The sequence below is a fragment of the Gavia stellata genome, chromosome 8 (genome assembly GCF_030936135.1).
Source record: "Gavia stellata isolate bGavSte3 chromosome 8, bGavSte3.hap2, whole genome shotgun sequence".
NCBI lineage: Eukaryota > Metazoa > Chordata > Aves > Gaviiformes > Gaviidae > Gavia > Gavia stellata.
Genome location: NC_082601.1, coordinates 27,207,482 through 27,223,929, shown reverse-complemented (window position 1 = coordinate 27,223,929; position 16,448 = coordinate 27,207,482). Strand labels below are relative to the sequence as shown.

The following is a 16,448-nucleotide window of genomic DNA, read 5'->3' as shown; positions in this document are numbered from 1 at the left end:
ATTCCTCCTGTCTAGCAGAGTGGTAGGTATGCACAAAGATCTGTGCTGCTCTGGTTCCTGGGCTGAAAAAGGGACCTTGCATTTGAAGCCTCTTTTTTTCTGAAAGGTGAATATAGGTGCACTCTTGCCTGGAAAGAGCTGCTCTTCTGCACAGCTCCCTGAGACAGCCTTCCACTGATCCAGAGTATTTGGCTGGTGGGGAGAAAGAATAAAGTGTAAACAGCAAGTTGTTTAGCCAAGAAAACAGAAATATTTTCTATTTGAGTTGCCCTAGACCCTTCTCCCCCTTACAAAGATTCCTCCCCTGCTCCCCCCCTGCTTTCTTCTCTACTGGTTTAGCAGCATACCTTAAATAAAACACATTCCTTAAATAAAATACATACCTACACACACCACCACCATCACCCTCCCATATATAAAACTGTTCTTTGTGCAGCTTGGTGCATTTGTCATGATGAGGTTTTTATTCTCTAGGGCCAAGTGCATGTGTCAGGCTCTTGGATTGTTGTTCAGGGACTGTTACTTACTGTCTATTTGTGTAGCTCCCACAAGACCAACTTCTAGTTGGCATTTCTCTGTATAATAGTTTTAATTGTGAAGGTATTGATGGACTACTATAGACAACATCTTAATGCTTGTATGAAGGCTGAAGATTTGGGTGTTTATAAAAGTGGAAAGTATTCATTAGCCTCACTTCAACTGTCTGCTGTCTTCCAGTGTTACAGTAACATCTCTCGTCAGCATCCTTTTTGTTGAATAATTGTATTTGAGGCAGTGGGTACCGCTGTGGGCATTAGAAAGTGAAAAGCTCTGGCAACAGTGTTTAGTGAGGCGGAGGAAATGTGTTTGAAAATAATCTTAACTTCTGCTAATGATGCAATAATAAGCCTGCTTTAAAATAGAGAGCTTGCAGAACAAAATAATGAGTTGTTGTGAGTTGTCGTTGTGTGTAGACGGTGATATATTGCCAATTTATTATTTCTGAGATCTGCGATGTGTCACAAATGCATGTATTTCTCTATTAAGCAATGCCTCTGCAATCTGGAACCTTATTTGTTGGAACTGGTCTTCGGTTCATGTTGTATAGCATTTTAAAAAGGAAAATGCTCATTTAGTACTAAGCGTTATTAGTTGGCTTATAGTAACAGTTTTGTCTGTTGCTTTGTAGGTATGAAGCGTCCATTAAGTCCTGACCACGTCTTTGAAGATGGGATTATGAATCAACCAGCTGTTCTATGGGGCTTTGAAGAAAAAGGACTGAGGAATGACAGACAGGACTATCAATTAAGCAAAGAAAAAAAGAAGATACTGTTTTCATTCTGTGAAGTGTGCAATATACAGCTGAACTCTGCAGCACAAGCTCAAGTTCATTACAATGGGAAGTCTCACCTGAAAAGAATGAAGCAGCTAAATAATGGAAAACTCCCTACAAGTACAGCTCCTGGCACTTTGTTTGCAAGTACAAGCACAGGTACGTGATTAGTATGAGATGTTGTATTTTGGTCAAGAAATCTGAGGAAGCTTTTAAGCTCTACCTTCCCCACCCAACATAACCATTAAACTTAATTTAGACTAATACTAGTAGTTAATAATATTTTGCCACGTTCAGAATTACTGGTGTATTTCTGTTCCTGTGAAGCCAACTTGTATTGAGGCAATATTGCATTAATGCATGATTAATGGCTGTGTTGGGCCTTGTGTAGTTGAGATATGGTCTATTTAAAAGCAGCTGTTGTGGGTTCAAGTAGTCATGCATTTTGTCATCTGCTTTTGTTCCCAAAACAAAGTTCTGGAAGGGTGCTATGTGTACAGGAGAAACTTTTAAAAGAAATGTGGTGGGAAGAGGAGGAGGAGAGCTTGAATTTACAGGCCTGGCCCTTTCATTGTTTCTGCTTTCAGTGGTCTGGGTTTTAATTATTCTCATTCAAGTGAGAAGTAATTTGAAATAGTACTTTTTACTTACTGGGCAAAACAAAGGTCCCAAATGCTTGGGTAAATGCATTTAACATGCATAATGTAAAGGTGCAAAGCACATAATGGGCTTTTTTTGTTGGGTTTTTTATTTCAGTGTTAGCTCATAGCTATTCTGAGAAAAATGTAGTATTTCCTTACTTCTCTACCCATATAAGAAAGTGAACACATGGAACAAATGATTCAGTCTTGTATGGTTGTAGGGGTAAGGATGTTGTGACTCTCCTTCCCTTTTTTAAGGGGTCCTGGTATGCCATATGGCCTCTTGCTTTGATGTTCATAGTTTAAGGATTTTGCTGCAGACTGTCCTTTTTCTATGATGTTCCAAAAGCATTGAAGAGAATTTGTTAGAGCGCTTTAAGGATGCTTCTCTTACTGATAGTTGAAATAGATACTTTCTTTCTTCCCTTCCATGTATTTTGTTAAAGAAAATTCAGGGGTTTTTGACATTCTGTAGAATCCAAAAGGGCCAAAGTTGATCTTAAAAAGTATTCTTTACATCTCAAGCGAGTATAGCAAGTCATCCTTTCTAGTTCTGAGATAAATAAAATGCGGCAGGTTTAAGGAATTATTGTCTAGAAGAAGCAAAAGTTGCTGCTCATTAACACTTGGTATTGATGAAGTACCATCTTAAATCTTAATGAAAAAAATTTTAATTTTATTAGGTTTCTTTTTTTATTAGCCACATGAGAGGATTTGCTTTGGGGTTTTCTTGTTTTGTACAGAAACAGTCAAACTCCATTAAAGGGCTTAGCTTTTTCTTTTTTATTTCTGTTTTTGATTCTTGTTAACGGAATTTTACTTTTTTTGAAATCTGTGGTATTGTTTGGCTTAGAACCAAGTAGTGTAAGTGTATCACTTGGGCAAGGCCTGTGGTCCACAAGATTAAATTCCTATTGAATAACACCTAAATTACTTAGTTGTGTGCATTCTTAAAATAGCTTAATATCTATGAGACATTCTAATTTAAATGAAATTCCTCTGTGTGCTGATAGAAAACATTTAAAATGTTTGCACTGTATATTTTCTATTGCTTTTTGTTAGCTGGACCTCTGCACCTGATGTCTTTGCTGTCATTCCTAGGGATCGCAGCTGATGCTCTGGCACCATTGCTCAAAGAATGCTGTCATGCTGAGAATATTTTATGTTTGCTGGAACACATGCTTTGGGGTTACTGTGTAGTTTAGGAGTTAAATTTCATGTTTCCTTGTGCTTTGTTCACTGATCTCTGTATTAGACTATATCCTAGTTATTTACTGGTTATGCTGGTCTATCCAATGAATGTTGAAATAGGCATTCTGTTTTCATAGCTGAAGGACGTTGGTTTCATAGCATTTAAAAAAAGAAATGCCTTGCATAGGCAGTTTATTATTATTGTTGCATAGACAATTTAATATACTGCTTAAGAGCCATAGGAGAACAAAATTTACTGAAATGTAGTTCTCAAAGAACACTTTCCAAAACTGAGTAGAAATTAATTTTCTTATAAATTGACATCATCCAGGCTCAGTTTTAATCCATGTCCTCTGGAGTGTTATTACCCCTTGTAATGGGAGTCTGCCTTTCCCATTTCTTTGGCTAACATTGTAAACAGAATTAATTGTGGAAATGGCAAAAGAACATTTATATTCATCTCGCCTCACCAGTGAACAGACTTTATTCCACATGTGAATGAAGCAAATAGCCCCTCTCATACTTCGTTGTTATAACTACATAGCCTTCTAACGAACCAGGTAGTGAACCGTTCAGCACACCTCAGGAAGCTTTCTGCAAATGTTCCTGCTAATCTCTGGTTGGAGTTTTCCTTGTCTTCATAAGATGAATGTGAAAGTAGTAATATTCCTGTTGGAAAATGAGGTGACTGTAAAATATACATGACTGTAAATATTCATTGACAGTACAGAAACCAGGACTACAGACCCGCCAGAACTGTCTTGATCCTGTGTGACAGAACTGATCTGTGCACCATCACTGCCTCCAGCTTCCCTGACTCTTGGTGGACTTTCTTCCAAATGGGGATGAACACAATGGAGTTATGAGACATATTTTCATATTCATCCTCTTCTGAGGTCCTCTCTGTGACAGATGGCCTCAGGTTGTTACAAAGCATCCTTTTAATTGTTGACTTCAACTGTGTGTTACGACTATAACCTCAATTTGTTGCGTGTAACTTTCGGTAATAGGTCATTGTCCTTGTCGTACCACTACTGGGAAGTTTAGTAAGGTCTGATAATGGTGGAATGCCAGGTCTTGGCAATAATACTCTACCATGTATGGATGAGGGGGGTTTATATATTTAAAATCTAAGTATCTTTTTAGAGATAACTTTAAAGTTACTTCTTTATATTTAGAGTAAGGGTATGATTATCACAGAATTTCAAAAGCTATTTAGCAACATATTTTTCTAAAAAGCCTACTCTGTTTCTATAGACTAATTTAGTTTGCCTCCCTGTCCCATTACTGAAGTCTAGAAGCTATTTTGCTATTTTACCTGTACCTGCAATTTCAGTTACTTCACAGCAAGTAAAATTGCATATAAAATAAATTTTAACAGCCGCTTTTCTTTATATTGACCAAATCAAGAAATTAATTGACTAAGTTAGAAGGCTTTGGTGATTTGATCCACTCATTGAACGCCTCATTTTCTTTAGACTGGTGTTAAAAATTATGTGTGTGAAGAAAACAGCATTCTACTGGAAAAGTATGTTGCACATGATGTTAGAGCCTTCACTATTGCTTGACATACCTGCCAGGCATATCTGATGTATGGCCAGGCTCCTGCCAGCAGGAAATAAATGAAGTCTCAGGAAAATAAGAAAGTGTGCATTTGTTTCTGCAGCTTGAATTGGGAATGATTTCAGATATTTCCTATAAACAGGAAAAGAAAGGGTAGTTTCTTGCAGCCTTGGGAAAATGTATTTTGGAATGGGCCTGTTAAAAGCTTTTCAGCAGCAGGCTGGAGCCTCCAGCCGCGATAGCACTGGGTCAGGTCACAATGTCTCGTCTCGGGCTGCTCAAAATCCCACGTGCCACCCCGAAAACAAGGGCTAAAGTATCTGCTCTTCAAAGGGGGAGGACCCAGTTTTGAGAGTATGGTACGAAGCTGGCTAATTAAATACTGCTTGCCTCCTTACCTGCTAAGAGGTAGCTGATGAGCGACTTGTGTAGGAAACAAGGGCAGGCGGGGGGCAGCATTTTGCAGGCAGGGAGGGCCGCCTGACTGCGGGGTGGCAAAGCGTCCGCGAGATGGCGCTGCAGCCCGGGCGATGGCGCAAACGAGCGGCGGCCGTGGCTTTGGGTGGCTTATTCCGCTACTCTTCTTCTCTCGGGCCTTTTTTATTGAGCACGCTGTCTGTACGGATAACAACGCGTTGTTTCTTAATATATGCTGTGGCCAGTTTTGTGGATGACTTCGTTATATTCCTCCCAGTTCTCATTTGGAGATGACACCAATTTTGCTCCACAATTCTCATTTCTTGTTCCCTGTCTTGTGGTGAATCTCCTGATTCTCTCTCCTTTGCCCCCATGCTAACATGGGAACAGTTGGTGTATTTTTAAGAGTGAGTGTACTAGAAATACCTATCGAAGGCCAAATTTTACAGATCCCTGGACACGGGTAGGGTAGTTTCATTTTTGTTACAGAAAGCGCCCAAATTCTAGAAGTGGGCAAAGCAGAATCACTTTTTCCTGGGTCCTAGGCTGTTTTAAACAGCAAATGTACTTTGGGGTCCAGATGCCACTCATGAATGCCTGTTTGAAGAGCTTTCTGTAGGTTTGCCTGGAAGTGAGGTTAGGACATCAGTCCTCTGGCAGTGTATTCTGGTAGCAGCTCTGCCTTTTTGCTCTTGAGATCTCTGACCTTGCAGGACAGTTTTGGAAATGCTGTGGGCCCCTATACTGTGACTCTTTGTAGGGAACAGTCCTACAGGTTAATGTGTTCCCCTGTGATACTGAGGAAATAATCACAGTATGATTTTTCTGGGAGGTTATCAACACACAGTTGAATGATCAGGCTCACAGAAATTTGTTAAACTAGCAAAATAAAAACATAAATGACTAGACTTCTGTTTGTGTTCGTGACTTAAATGAGGTCACAAAAAGGGCCTGGTAATGCTAGTGCAAAGGAGAAGGTAAAACGGCAATCTTGGACATGGGAGGAGAACAAGGGAGTAAGGAGAAGGCAGATTTTCTTCACTTTTGGCAATAGAGATCAGAACTGCTTTGCCTCCTTGTGTGATGCTGTATTAAGTTGGAAGTCTAGGCATCCTTTCAAGTTAATGGAGGCAGGGAGGCTTACAATTAAAGTGCTCAGAATTATCCTTCAGAGGATCTGTGGTCTATATAGCTAATTTGCATATTAGTTTGCCGAAAGTCTAGAGTTAGGAAGTGTGATTAGTGTCCTCAGCTATGTCAGATGAAAAGGACCTTCTTAAACATCTAATTTAGATTAATCATTAATTTTCAAAGCATTTGACTTTTTCTTTCTCTCAAAAAGTAAACCTGAGTATTGGTAGACATTGAGAAATTATTCTGAAAATATTCCAGCTAGCCTTAAATCCACACATCCAACTTTGGCCTGGTGCATATGAGGAAGCCTTTTTTTTTTTTTTTTTTTTTTAATGAAACTGTAAGGAAATTACCTTGACAGGTGACTAGGTCAGTGCATTAAATGATGCTCTGTTACAACAGAATGAAACTGCAGTGCATTACTCGGATTTCAGTGCAGTTTTTCCTTGGTTTTTAATTGTCAGAAGAATCTGATCCTAAATGGAAGGCTTTGTATGTAGGTTTGAATCCTTAACTGGGCCAAGACTAGCTTTCTGACAGGTAGCTTAGTTGCCATCTAAGACTGCTTTGTGCCAACTTAATGAAGAACAGAATTTTTGCTTACTTTAAGCCTCTTGATCTAAGTCCTCAATTTCCTTATCAATGTTTGTCTTTCATTTTTCTGAAAAAAGAACAAGGATGATCTGACTTTTATTACAGAAGATCTTTATGAATTATTCTACCAAGTACTCAGAGGAATGCTAAGCAGCAATCAAAAGTATCTTGAAAAAGTTTACGTGCATGCGTAGCTATAGAATTGGTGTGTAAGACTATAGAGAAGAGGAGGAGGATAGTAGAAAGCACTGTGAGCTTACTCTTTCTTTTTAGACAGCACTTTACTCTCTCTTTTTAGGTCAGCACTTCTTCTGCCTTCCACATCTGCTGCCTACAGCCCAACCTTTTGGAAAGCAGTTTGAAAAAACCTGCTGCTCTGGGGGCACAAAGTGGAGCAATGCCTCAGGGCTTTCTCCCTCTGCCCCCTGTGTGACAGGGAGGTTGCTCCCCATTTTGCTATCCTATTTTGCTATTCTATTTGGAAAAGATTAGACTCTTTTGCTAAAAAGCAAAACTATAACCTTTCTCCAATATAATAAAAAAATAAGAGTTACATTCCTGTAATGCAACTTAGATTAGTGAGCTGTTGAGAAACTGTTAGTATTTCACTTCTCACTACAGGTTGTGTTGACTTCTTTTCTTATTCAGTGGTCTTTTGAACAAGATTGCATTTGGTGGATGGTTCCACATTCTGTCCATCACTTGAGTGTCTTCCACAACTTAAGAAATATGTAATGTTACATAAGTTAACATTTTTCTTACGATATGAAATGTATTTATGATAAGTGATTGCTATTTTTCTTTCACAGCAGTCATGATTAGCTGCTCGGAAATTAAGGGGATTTATTATATTGTTTTGGTGCATTTGATACTCCTTAGAAAATGTTGATGATGAGAGTTAATATCAAGGGACAGAGCTGACATTAAAGATAGTTTCTCGTTTGCTAATAACTACAAACTGTATCTATTATATTTTGTTCTGTGTTTCAGTAGCTGCACTGTTAAAGTATGGGTAAAATTCATAAAAATAATAAGTAGATGATATGTGTACTTCCTGGTAGTCTTCAAGAACAAAAAAATGGAAAATTATTGTTTCATTGAGGTTGGCTGTTTTTAAGTAACTTGTCAAGTTGCATTAGAGCAAAACATTAAAAAATACCCTAATGGAAAAAAGAAAACCCAGCCTTTTTTGAAGTTGGTAAAGGTTATCAGACCAATTATTAATTTCTAGCCTCCACTTCATTCTCTTGGACGTGGGGAGCACATGAATGACGTTTGTAAGCAAACAAATGGACTATGTGACTAGTACGGTAAAAAGCAGTTTATGGGGGTTGGTGCTTTGGGTGGAGGGGGAAAGGGTTTCAAAATAAGATTGACTACCACAGTTGGCACTCTTTGCCACTAGTTTGCATAAATATGTTCTTGTATCAAAATTATCTGCAGAATTCCTTCTTGGAGAGTTTAACCTATCTTCCAGGACAGTTATGCTGTGGTAAAGAACCAACATTTAAGACATCAGATAATTGAATGTTCTAGAGTCTAAGACCAAATATACAGCTAGCTGCTCACCAGCCAAGATTTCAAGCTGAGAATGGCTGCAGAATTGGTGATGAGACAACTTTTGCTCAGGCTGGGGGGGTCTGTCTTGTCATTTAAACAGCCCTGGGCAATGGCCTGGAGAGCTACTGAAATCAGCTGAGTTCATGTTGCTGCAAGGATTTCTTTACCGTCTCTTTGAAAGATGTGATCCACAGGTTACAGGTGTAGACAGCTGAAATGAAAAGGGATCTATAAATGCAGAGTCATAATTTTTATTCAGTGTGCATTTCTGACAGTGATTTCTGTATTAAAATGACTGAAAAAATAAAACAATAAAGTCAGATTTGTTTATTATTTTTATCTTGCAAAAGTAAATCAGATGCTTTCTTTGTTTTGTAAGTATCCTCATCTGGGATCAGATCCTGCCAAAATTTGTCTCATAGTTGTCTCATGACACAGTAGTATATTTAGATGACTGTGCAGGTATTATAATAAAAATTCCTGTGTTTTTCTATTTCTTTGCAAACTTAACCTAGTTGTGATTACATCTGATTCTTTTTATACTGTGTATCTCTGTCGGTGTGAGTACACACAGCGACACATGCCCTCTTACGTTTTTTGGGAAAGAAAATGTATGAAGTACCTGAAAAGACAAAAAGATTTACATAGTGGGAAGTCTGCGTGGGAGTAGGAAGAACATGAATTCAATAAGCCATGGAGGTTTTTCATAGTAAGTAATTAAAAATTATTGTTGTTTTTGAAAGATGGAGTCATTGGTCATGTAATGTCATGCTTTTAGTTGTTGATTTTTTTTTTGTACAAATACTTAATCTGCTGGACTGTACGGATCGTTGCTGGGTCAATATTATAAAATCTTTCATCCAAATATTTATGCTTCTCTTTAATAGATATCCTATTTGTTTATGTATAATAGACTTTGTCTGTTGTGTGGTTAAAAAGTACTTATTTGTTCATTTGCATAATTGTAAATTAATCTTATTTAGAAAAGCTGTAAGGAATCATTAATTTTTATTGCTGGATTTTTTCCAGTAACGAACCTCATCAGAATATAGGCTACTGATTCCCCTCAGTCTCATGTTCATTGTAGAAAAGACAGAGCTATTTTTAACATTTACACAGTCTAGATAGATGATTCTTCGTTCTGTGTGGTTTGGAGCTGAATCTGTAGAGCCTTTCATAATCGTATCCTTTTTTTTTATTTTAATGGTTTGTTTGAATTTGATCACTGTAGCTGATTCCATGCATTGATAATGAAGGCTTGGGTTGCCTGTTTCTCAGCATAAATTCACCTCAGACTTCTACTTTGACAGTGCTCTGTGTTTCGGTACGCATGAAGATACAGAACTGAAATTGCTTTGCTTTCTTTACAAATGACTCAGAGTATGCTTGTCCTTCCCTAAAATGTTGCCAGCGTGTGAAGGATTTTCAATGAGCAATGCAATAAGCCGGCATCTGGGAAGGTTTGAGACTGCACTGGTATAACAGTGTACTGTCACACAGATGATCAGGGCTGGAGCCAAGTCTCTGTAGCACCGTAGATCATATTGGTTACATACTGGAAGTTTTGTTTATGTAGCTTGGTTGCTGTTTAAGCTGCTTAAATAGTATTGCCGTAATGTGGAGTGGACTTCCCAGTAGAGGTGAGCATGATTTTTATTATTAAACTTCACTGAATTGCTTTGTGATATGATATTAAGAGTGGATGCTTACATGTTTGACATTTCTGTGTGCATGTCATTTGTATTTTAGTTATTCTAGTGGAAAGGATAAGAAAAATGGCAAGACATATAATGCATATTTTTCTTCTCTTCCTATTTCAGTATTAAAAGTAACTCTAAATATGTGGCAAGCTCCCTTTCCTTGCTTGCTGTTTGCAGAGGGCATCTTTCCAGTAGGTGACTACCTATGCATTTTAAATGTTTTTGGAACATGTCAGTGATGCTGTATTATTGTTATAGAAAGAAACTAATTAGCAGTGTGACTAAATACCTCTTACCAGAGTTTGCTTTCTGGCTTGTTAAATCTCAAATTTAGTTATAATGATATGTAAAACACAAGAGCTGTTGGATTCTCCCGATAAACTAAGAAAGTAAAGAATAAAATAAATGTATACTGGATTTGACATCTTGTGTGTGTCTGTCATTGTTAATATTAAAAGTTATGACCTGTCGTGCCCAGGATAGCTTCCAGTAATTCATTTGCACTGACAACTTGCTTTGAGAAGGGTATAAAATTACTGTTGCTTCTCCCTAACCAGTTAAATTTGAGATTTAGTGCAGTAAGTTCTATTTAAGGGAACAGATAGTGTGCTAAAGGTATCCTGTGAAGTTCTAGTAGTAAATCTTTAAGCTCGAAAGAAGCATCATCGTAGCCTAAATAGACTTTGTACCTATGTGTTTAAAAAAAAAAAAGTTTTTTATTGAGAATTTTGCCTGTAGCAGAACACAAAAAATCAGTTCAACTGTTACTTATTAGCAGAACAGCAATGCTTAATATGTTTTGTTTGTGGTGAGACCTGCCATGAGTATATTTGTGTTTGCAGATAGTAATTTTTTTAATAAAAGAAGGAAAAATGCTGAAAAATATTTATTAAAATGTTTTTCTGGCTTGCTATAGAAATGCCTATGCTTACTATGTAAAGATTGCTGTGGGTTTTTTTTTTTGTGAGGAACTAGGACAGCTCATGTGTTTTCCTGCTAAATATATTTATGAGGCAGCTGTTTTATAGCTTTCAGCTCTAAAGTTATAGATAAGTGTGTATTTGTTTGACAGAAGATTCGAGAATTTCCATTTACTGCCAGTACATGTAAAGCTTGGCTAAGCAGACTGCATCAGGAGCACACACCATTTGTATTAGCCAATCTGTCTTTGCAAGTCCCAGGGCCACTATCTTGCTAGAAGCCACTGTGTGCTTTTGAAAGCATGAAATTAGTTTTATACTGAGCACATGGTTTCTCATTTAGCAGTTCTTTTTATGGTAATGGTCAATTTATGGTTCAGTGCCAGAATTTCGGTGTTCTGTCAAAGCTGATAGCTTCTGCTAAGGTGTTCTTTGGAGATAAAAATAAACAAACAAACCCCAAAACAACACCCCCCACCCGAAACCCCCCCCAACAAAAATGCAGTTTGTGGTGGGGATCCTAGGGAGACCCTAATAAAGGAAAATTCTCCCCAATGACCTAAACCGCTCATATTTCTGATAGCATTTTGGAGTTATTTTGTTGTAGTCTTTCAGATAACATTTGTAAGCCTATGTTTGTCATTCATGACATAAAATTATTAAAGTCATTATCACCTTCTTACACTTCCTACAGAGTTTTAGAATCACTTTACAATAAACTTTTTTTCATGACATGGAAAATTACTATCCCTCGCTACTAATTTGCTCTGTGTACTTAATGATCAAGGACAAAATACACTTGGAAGATGTATCTGAAGCACCCTGAACATTCAGGAGAGATGTTTTTTAGAAAGCAACTTTAGAACACATTACAAACTTCGCTCTTTCTTTGGAAATCTAAAGGAGTCAAAGTAAGTTGTTAGTAAATACCTTTGTAAAAACTCCTTTAATATGTATAATTCATAAATTGATGAGCCAACTTTTTTACCCGTGTTTCATTCTTGGAAGAGGGCATTCTAACTCTGCCAGGTTCTTAACTGTTCCCTCACTAGCAGCTGTCCTTAGTGAAAGATTAAGGTGGTTAACATTGTGCACTGTTAGGCTTCACTTGGGTTACTTTGTCCAGCTTACTTTCATCTCTCTTGTATATTAAGTAATTTTAAATTGTGTTGCTTTTAATATAGGTCTCCATAATTCTGACTTGATCCTGCAATAAACAATTTTTATGATATAATATTTGCTTCTTTGCTCAGTTCTGTCTGCAAGGGACGAAATTTGACATAGCATTTTGTGTGGAAGATGTGGTGGGCTCTAGAACTGGTAATGTTTCTTCTTTTATGTGCTGCGGAGAGATCCTTATCAGCTACTGATATGCCTTCCTGGGAAAGAAGCAGCTGGAGCCTATAGCTTCTAGAAGCTTACTTAAGAAGTAAACTTAAGCTGGTGCACCAATTTTTTATTATTGCATCACGGAGGAGGAAAAGAAGTAGAAGCTATGGAGACCACTGCTCTTTGTCAAAGACGCTTGGAAGGCGCAGCAGAGTATCACTTCAACAAAGCTCCTTTCTCTAAGCCACGTTGTTTGGATCATCCTGTAGTTGCAAAACAGATGCAGACTGACAGCTTGTTTTTTATACAACTTTAAAAAAAAAAGATTGCTGTCACTTTAGAACCTTTGAATAAATTTGCTTGCTATTCTTCAGTGTGCATTTAAAGATTACCAGGTAGAAAACATTGTTACGAACATTTGGAAAACAATGTGTGACATTTCACTACCATGACATATAAAACTTGTTTTATTTCTTTAAGCGCTTGAGCTGGAATGCCTTTCCTTGTCCTTTTATTCTTTGGGGATTCTTTTTATTTGTGCTTTTTATTGCTATGAATACAAGCTTGTCACATTTCAAGCTGGCTAGTTCATTGTTCCAAGATGTCGTTGTCTGTAAGGTGCTTTCAGCTTCAGAGATCTTGCATCCTCTTCCAAGTGTCTTTACTGCTGCATATTTCCCCTACTGCCGTGTCACATTGGTAGGTAAAGTGAGAAGCGAGATTTGGTGTGCACGTTACACTGGTAGGGAGCTTTACTGTTCCAAGAACCATTTCTATATCAGATTGCCAATTATCACATGGCACCATAATTTTAATTTCTTCTCCTTTATAAGACATCCGTGTTAATGTATGGTGATCTTTTGCAGTTTGAGAGCGTTTGGGGGGTAGCAGCTTCACTACTGCAGGGTTACTTATAAGGAGATTCTGAAGGAGAAAAGGATACTGTAAGCTAAAAGGAAAAAATTATTGGGGATGTGGTATGGGGTTATGAGCAATTCCATGTTGATCACTTGGCTTTTGGACCCAAGTCTGGCTCTTCGTGGAAATCTTGAATTTGCCTTTTTTAGTAAAGGTCACTGATGATTCCTGCCAAAGAAGCCGAGTAAACTGAGAACTGCAGTTCACTGGAGCAGCCCTGTTGAAGCTCTGCTGCTGAAGCTTGAGCTTATGTATGTTTTTCCCTACAAAACCCTTTAGCCCCCTGGCTAAAGAGCCAGAGATGTTCTGGAGGTCTCACCCAGAATGTTCAGGCAAGAAATTGTGTGGGTTTTCATATGCTTTCTGTGCTGTTGGATTCTGAGCAGCGGTCATAACGTGTCTTTGAAGGGAAAATGAACTGAGTAGCTTCCCTCTTTCACATATGCTTTTTGTTCCTGTAAGGGTTGGGGTTTTTTTTTGGGGGGGGGTGGGGGTGGGGAAGTGAGGAAAGTAGGATACTTTTTGATCTGTACGGGTGTAAGGAGAGTGCTTTTGTATTGACACCAGCAGTTAGGGCAGATGAAAGGCTAAATTCCTTAGCCTTGGGTAGGTCCAAGACCTACCCTGAAGAAGGTTTTTGTCTGCGATTGAGCAGTGCAGCTCTCAGGAGGAGATGAGGAAGTCTTTTTAATACTCTGAATAGAGAAATACAGCTTCTTTAAGGACTGAGATTTTCAAATTCGTACAGTGTGTTACAGGAGCTACCTGAGGGAAAGGATATGACTGTGAAAGCTCAGTGGGCAAAACTCTTCCTGGTAGGCATCTTGTGAAAGTGTCAGACTTTTGAATGGACAAGAACTTGTGGTATGATGCGTTTGGTGGTACCACTTGTTAGTGTATGTGGTTGCTTTGAATGGTGTATGAGAACTGTGTTCAGATCACCTGTTTTCAGGTGATTAAAGGATGCTTCAAGGTCTAGGGACTTCTGAGGTTATTGTGGTGTGTTCTTTTTTGGATTTTTTGTTTGTTTGTTTTGTAGATATTCACTTGGGTAGTGTTTATACTTTTAATGAGCTAGAAGAAGAGACAGAGAGAGCAGGTCTCTAGTGTGCTGGTTTCCCTTTTGCTCTCTTCAAATGTTCTGTAATAACATAATTAAAAGTCAGAACATATCGCCTGGAAGTTTGTGACTTCCACCCAGGGGCCTCCATTTTGTTTCTTTAGGATACCTCATAGTAGGGGGAGTGGAGAGAGGAAGGGGAGGGAAGAAATCCATGAAGGAAGTTCTTAAAATTATCTGTCTGCTCAAACTGGATTCAAAATTTTCGCATATGTTCAATCTCCTCTCGCTCAGCCTAGTAGGTTTGCAATGATGACATCCTGAAATGTTTTGTTTCATAATAGGTAGAACGAAACCGTAGTTCTGGGACTGAGCATTTAAACGTGAAAAGAAAAGGAGGCTTTTTTTTATCAGCAGAACACACTTAAATGGAACACTGAGCAAATAAAGAGGTGAGGAAGATTTCTAGGCTTTGGAGTGGCACATCTGGATAAAGAGTCACAGAAATCACTTCATCAAGAAAAAGCAGACTAGTTGGAAAGGACTGAAGGTTATTGTTAGGAATTGCAATTAGTGTATTGTGGCCAGCTTTGTTAGTGGTACCATTGAAGCCTGATATGTCTCTAGTAAGGTTCTGAATACTAAAAATCCATCCGCTATTAAGTAATCATTGTAGCAACCTCTTTTTAAGGAAACATAAATAGCACTTGGCACCTGTATACCCAGGTTACTTCTGAAAATAAGATTTAAGCTTTTCAGTCACTTTGGCTGGTGAGCACAGCACAGACTTTCAGAAAAGCCAAAGCTGGAACACCAGAGGTTTATCTGCTGGCGATTATATCATCATGAAAACATCCTCAGTTTTTCTTAATAATTGATTTTCTTAATAATTATAAAGAATGCTTATATGAAAGGTTGTAGTACCAGATTTTTTGTCAATAACTATTGACAGAAACAAGGAAAAATCTGGCAGAAACAAGTAAAAATGTTGTTGTCCCTTCTTCATTTTGCTTCTCATTTGCAAACACTTGCTCATTTTAATAATTTATCCTCTCTAACAAGTATTTCTCCTTCAAGGGAAAAATCTCTCTTTTTTCTTTTTTTCTTTCCTCCTTCCTCAAAACAAACAAGTCAAATGACTTTGTTTTAGAGATTACTTCAGATTACCTTTGCTGGAAAAAAAAAACTTGAGTTGACATTGTTCTCTTAATTGTATACTAGACTTCTATTTGGAACTTATTGTTACTGCATCTATGCTGTTGGTATCCTTCTGTAGATAATGTTTCTCCACTGGACAATCAATGAAGCTTAAAATCCGAATCAATGAAATAATAATTTACCAGCAGCTAATGAATTAAGTCAGTACTCTTGTTATGCTTTTTATGGAAATACTCACCCATGAATATTGGGGTGACAAAGCTATTTACTTAAATACTTAATAAATTCCCAAATTTTAGAAGATTTTTGTTGCAAATAGTGTTTGGTACTTAAAGTGTTTCATATTGTTCACTAACAATTATTCAGTTAAGAGGCAGAAACAGCGTGTTGCTCAATAAGTATATCAGGATACCCACTAGCAAAGAAGTGGTAAAAATGAGAAAAGTATAACTTATGGAAAGATTAGTCTGAAATACGTATCCAAACTATTAAGTAATTATGGAAAAAAAAATCTTTGAATTGACATAATTTCATACGTGATTTGCTAAGTACAGCTATATAGTTGTAATTTTTAGTTTATAAACAGATACTGGATTTGTAAACATTTGTCCAATAGTTTGACCAGCTTTTACCCAAAACGATCATGTTGTTCACAGCATGATATTTATTCAGTGATCAAGCCCAAGTTTACTGGAGTCTTCTGAGAAATGGGACAAAACAGAAAGAGCTATTGAAGGAACAGATAAAAGCCGCTGGGGATTTGCATGCTCTGAAGGTGCTCTGCAACCTAAACATGTGGCTCCTCCTCCCGCTCTTTCATGCACATGCTCACTTGTTGGAAAGATGTTAATGGGCTTGGTGGTGAAGAGGGAGAGATTTGGGTTAGAGCTTAACTATGATGTACCAATTAACTCGAGAAGTAAAGTAGAATAAGAGGAAGGAATTGTGAAA

At 37.8% G+C, this 16,448-nt stretch overlaps 1 protein-coding gene across 2 annotated transcripts in view; it reads left to right on the top strand.

The window, feature by feature from the left end:
- The first annotated feature begins 1,170 nt into the window (after nucleotides 1–1,170).
- ZNF385B (zinc finger protein 385B) overlaps nucleotides 1,171–16,448 on the top strand; it is a 137,175-nt gene continuing 121,897 nt past the window's right edge. The window contains exons 1-2 of one of the 2 annotated variants that reach the window (XM_059820605.1): nucleotides 1,171–1,437; nucleotides 4,924–4,955. In XM_059820605.1, the coding sequence (XP_059676588.1) occupies nucleotides 1,171–1,437; nucleotides 4,924–4,955 (299 nt within the window). Of the gene's footprint in view, nucleotides 1,472–4,923; nucleotides 4,956–16,448 lie in introns of both variants that reach the window. The other variant, XM_059820606.1, reaches the window with a different exon arrangement.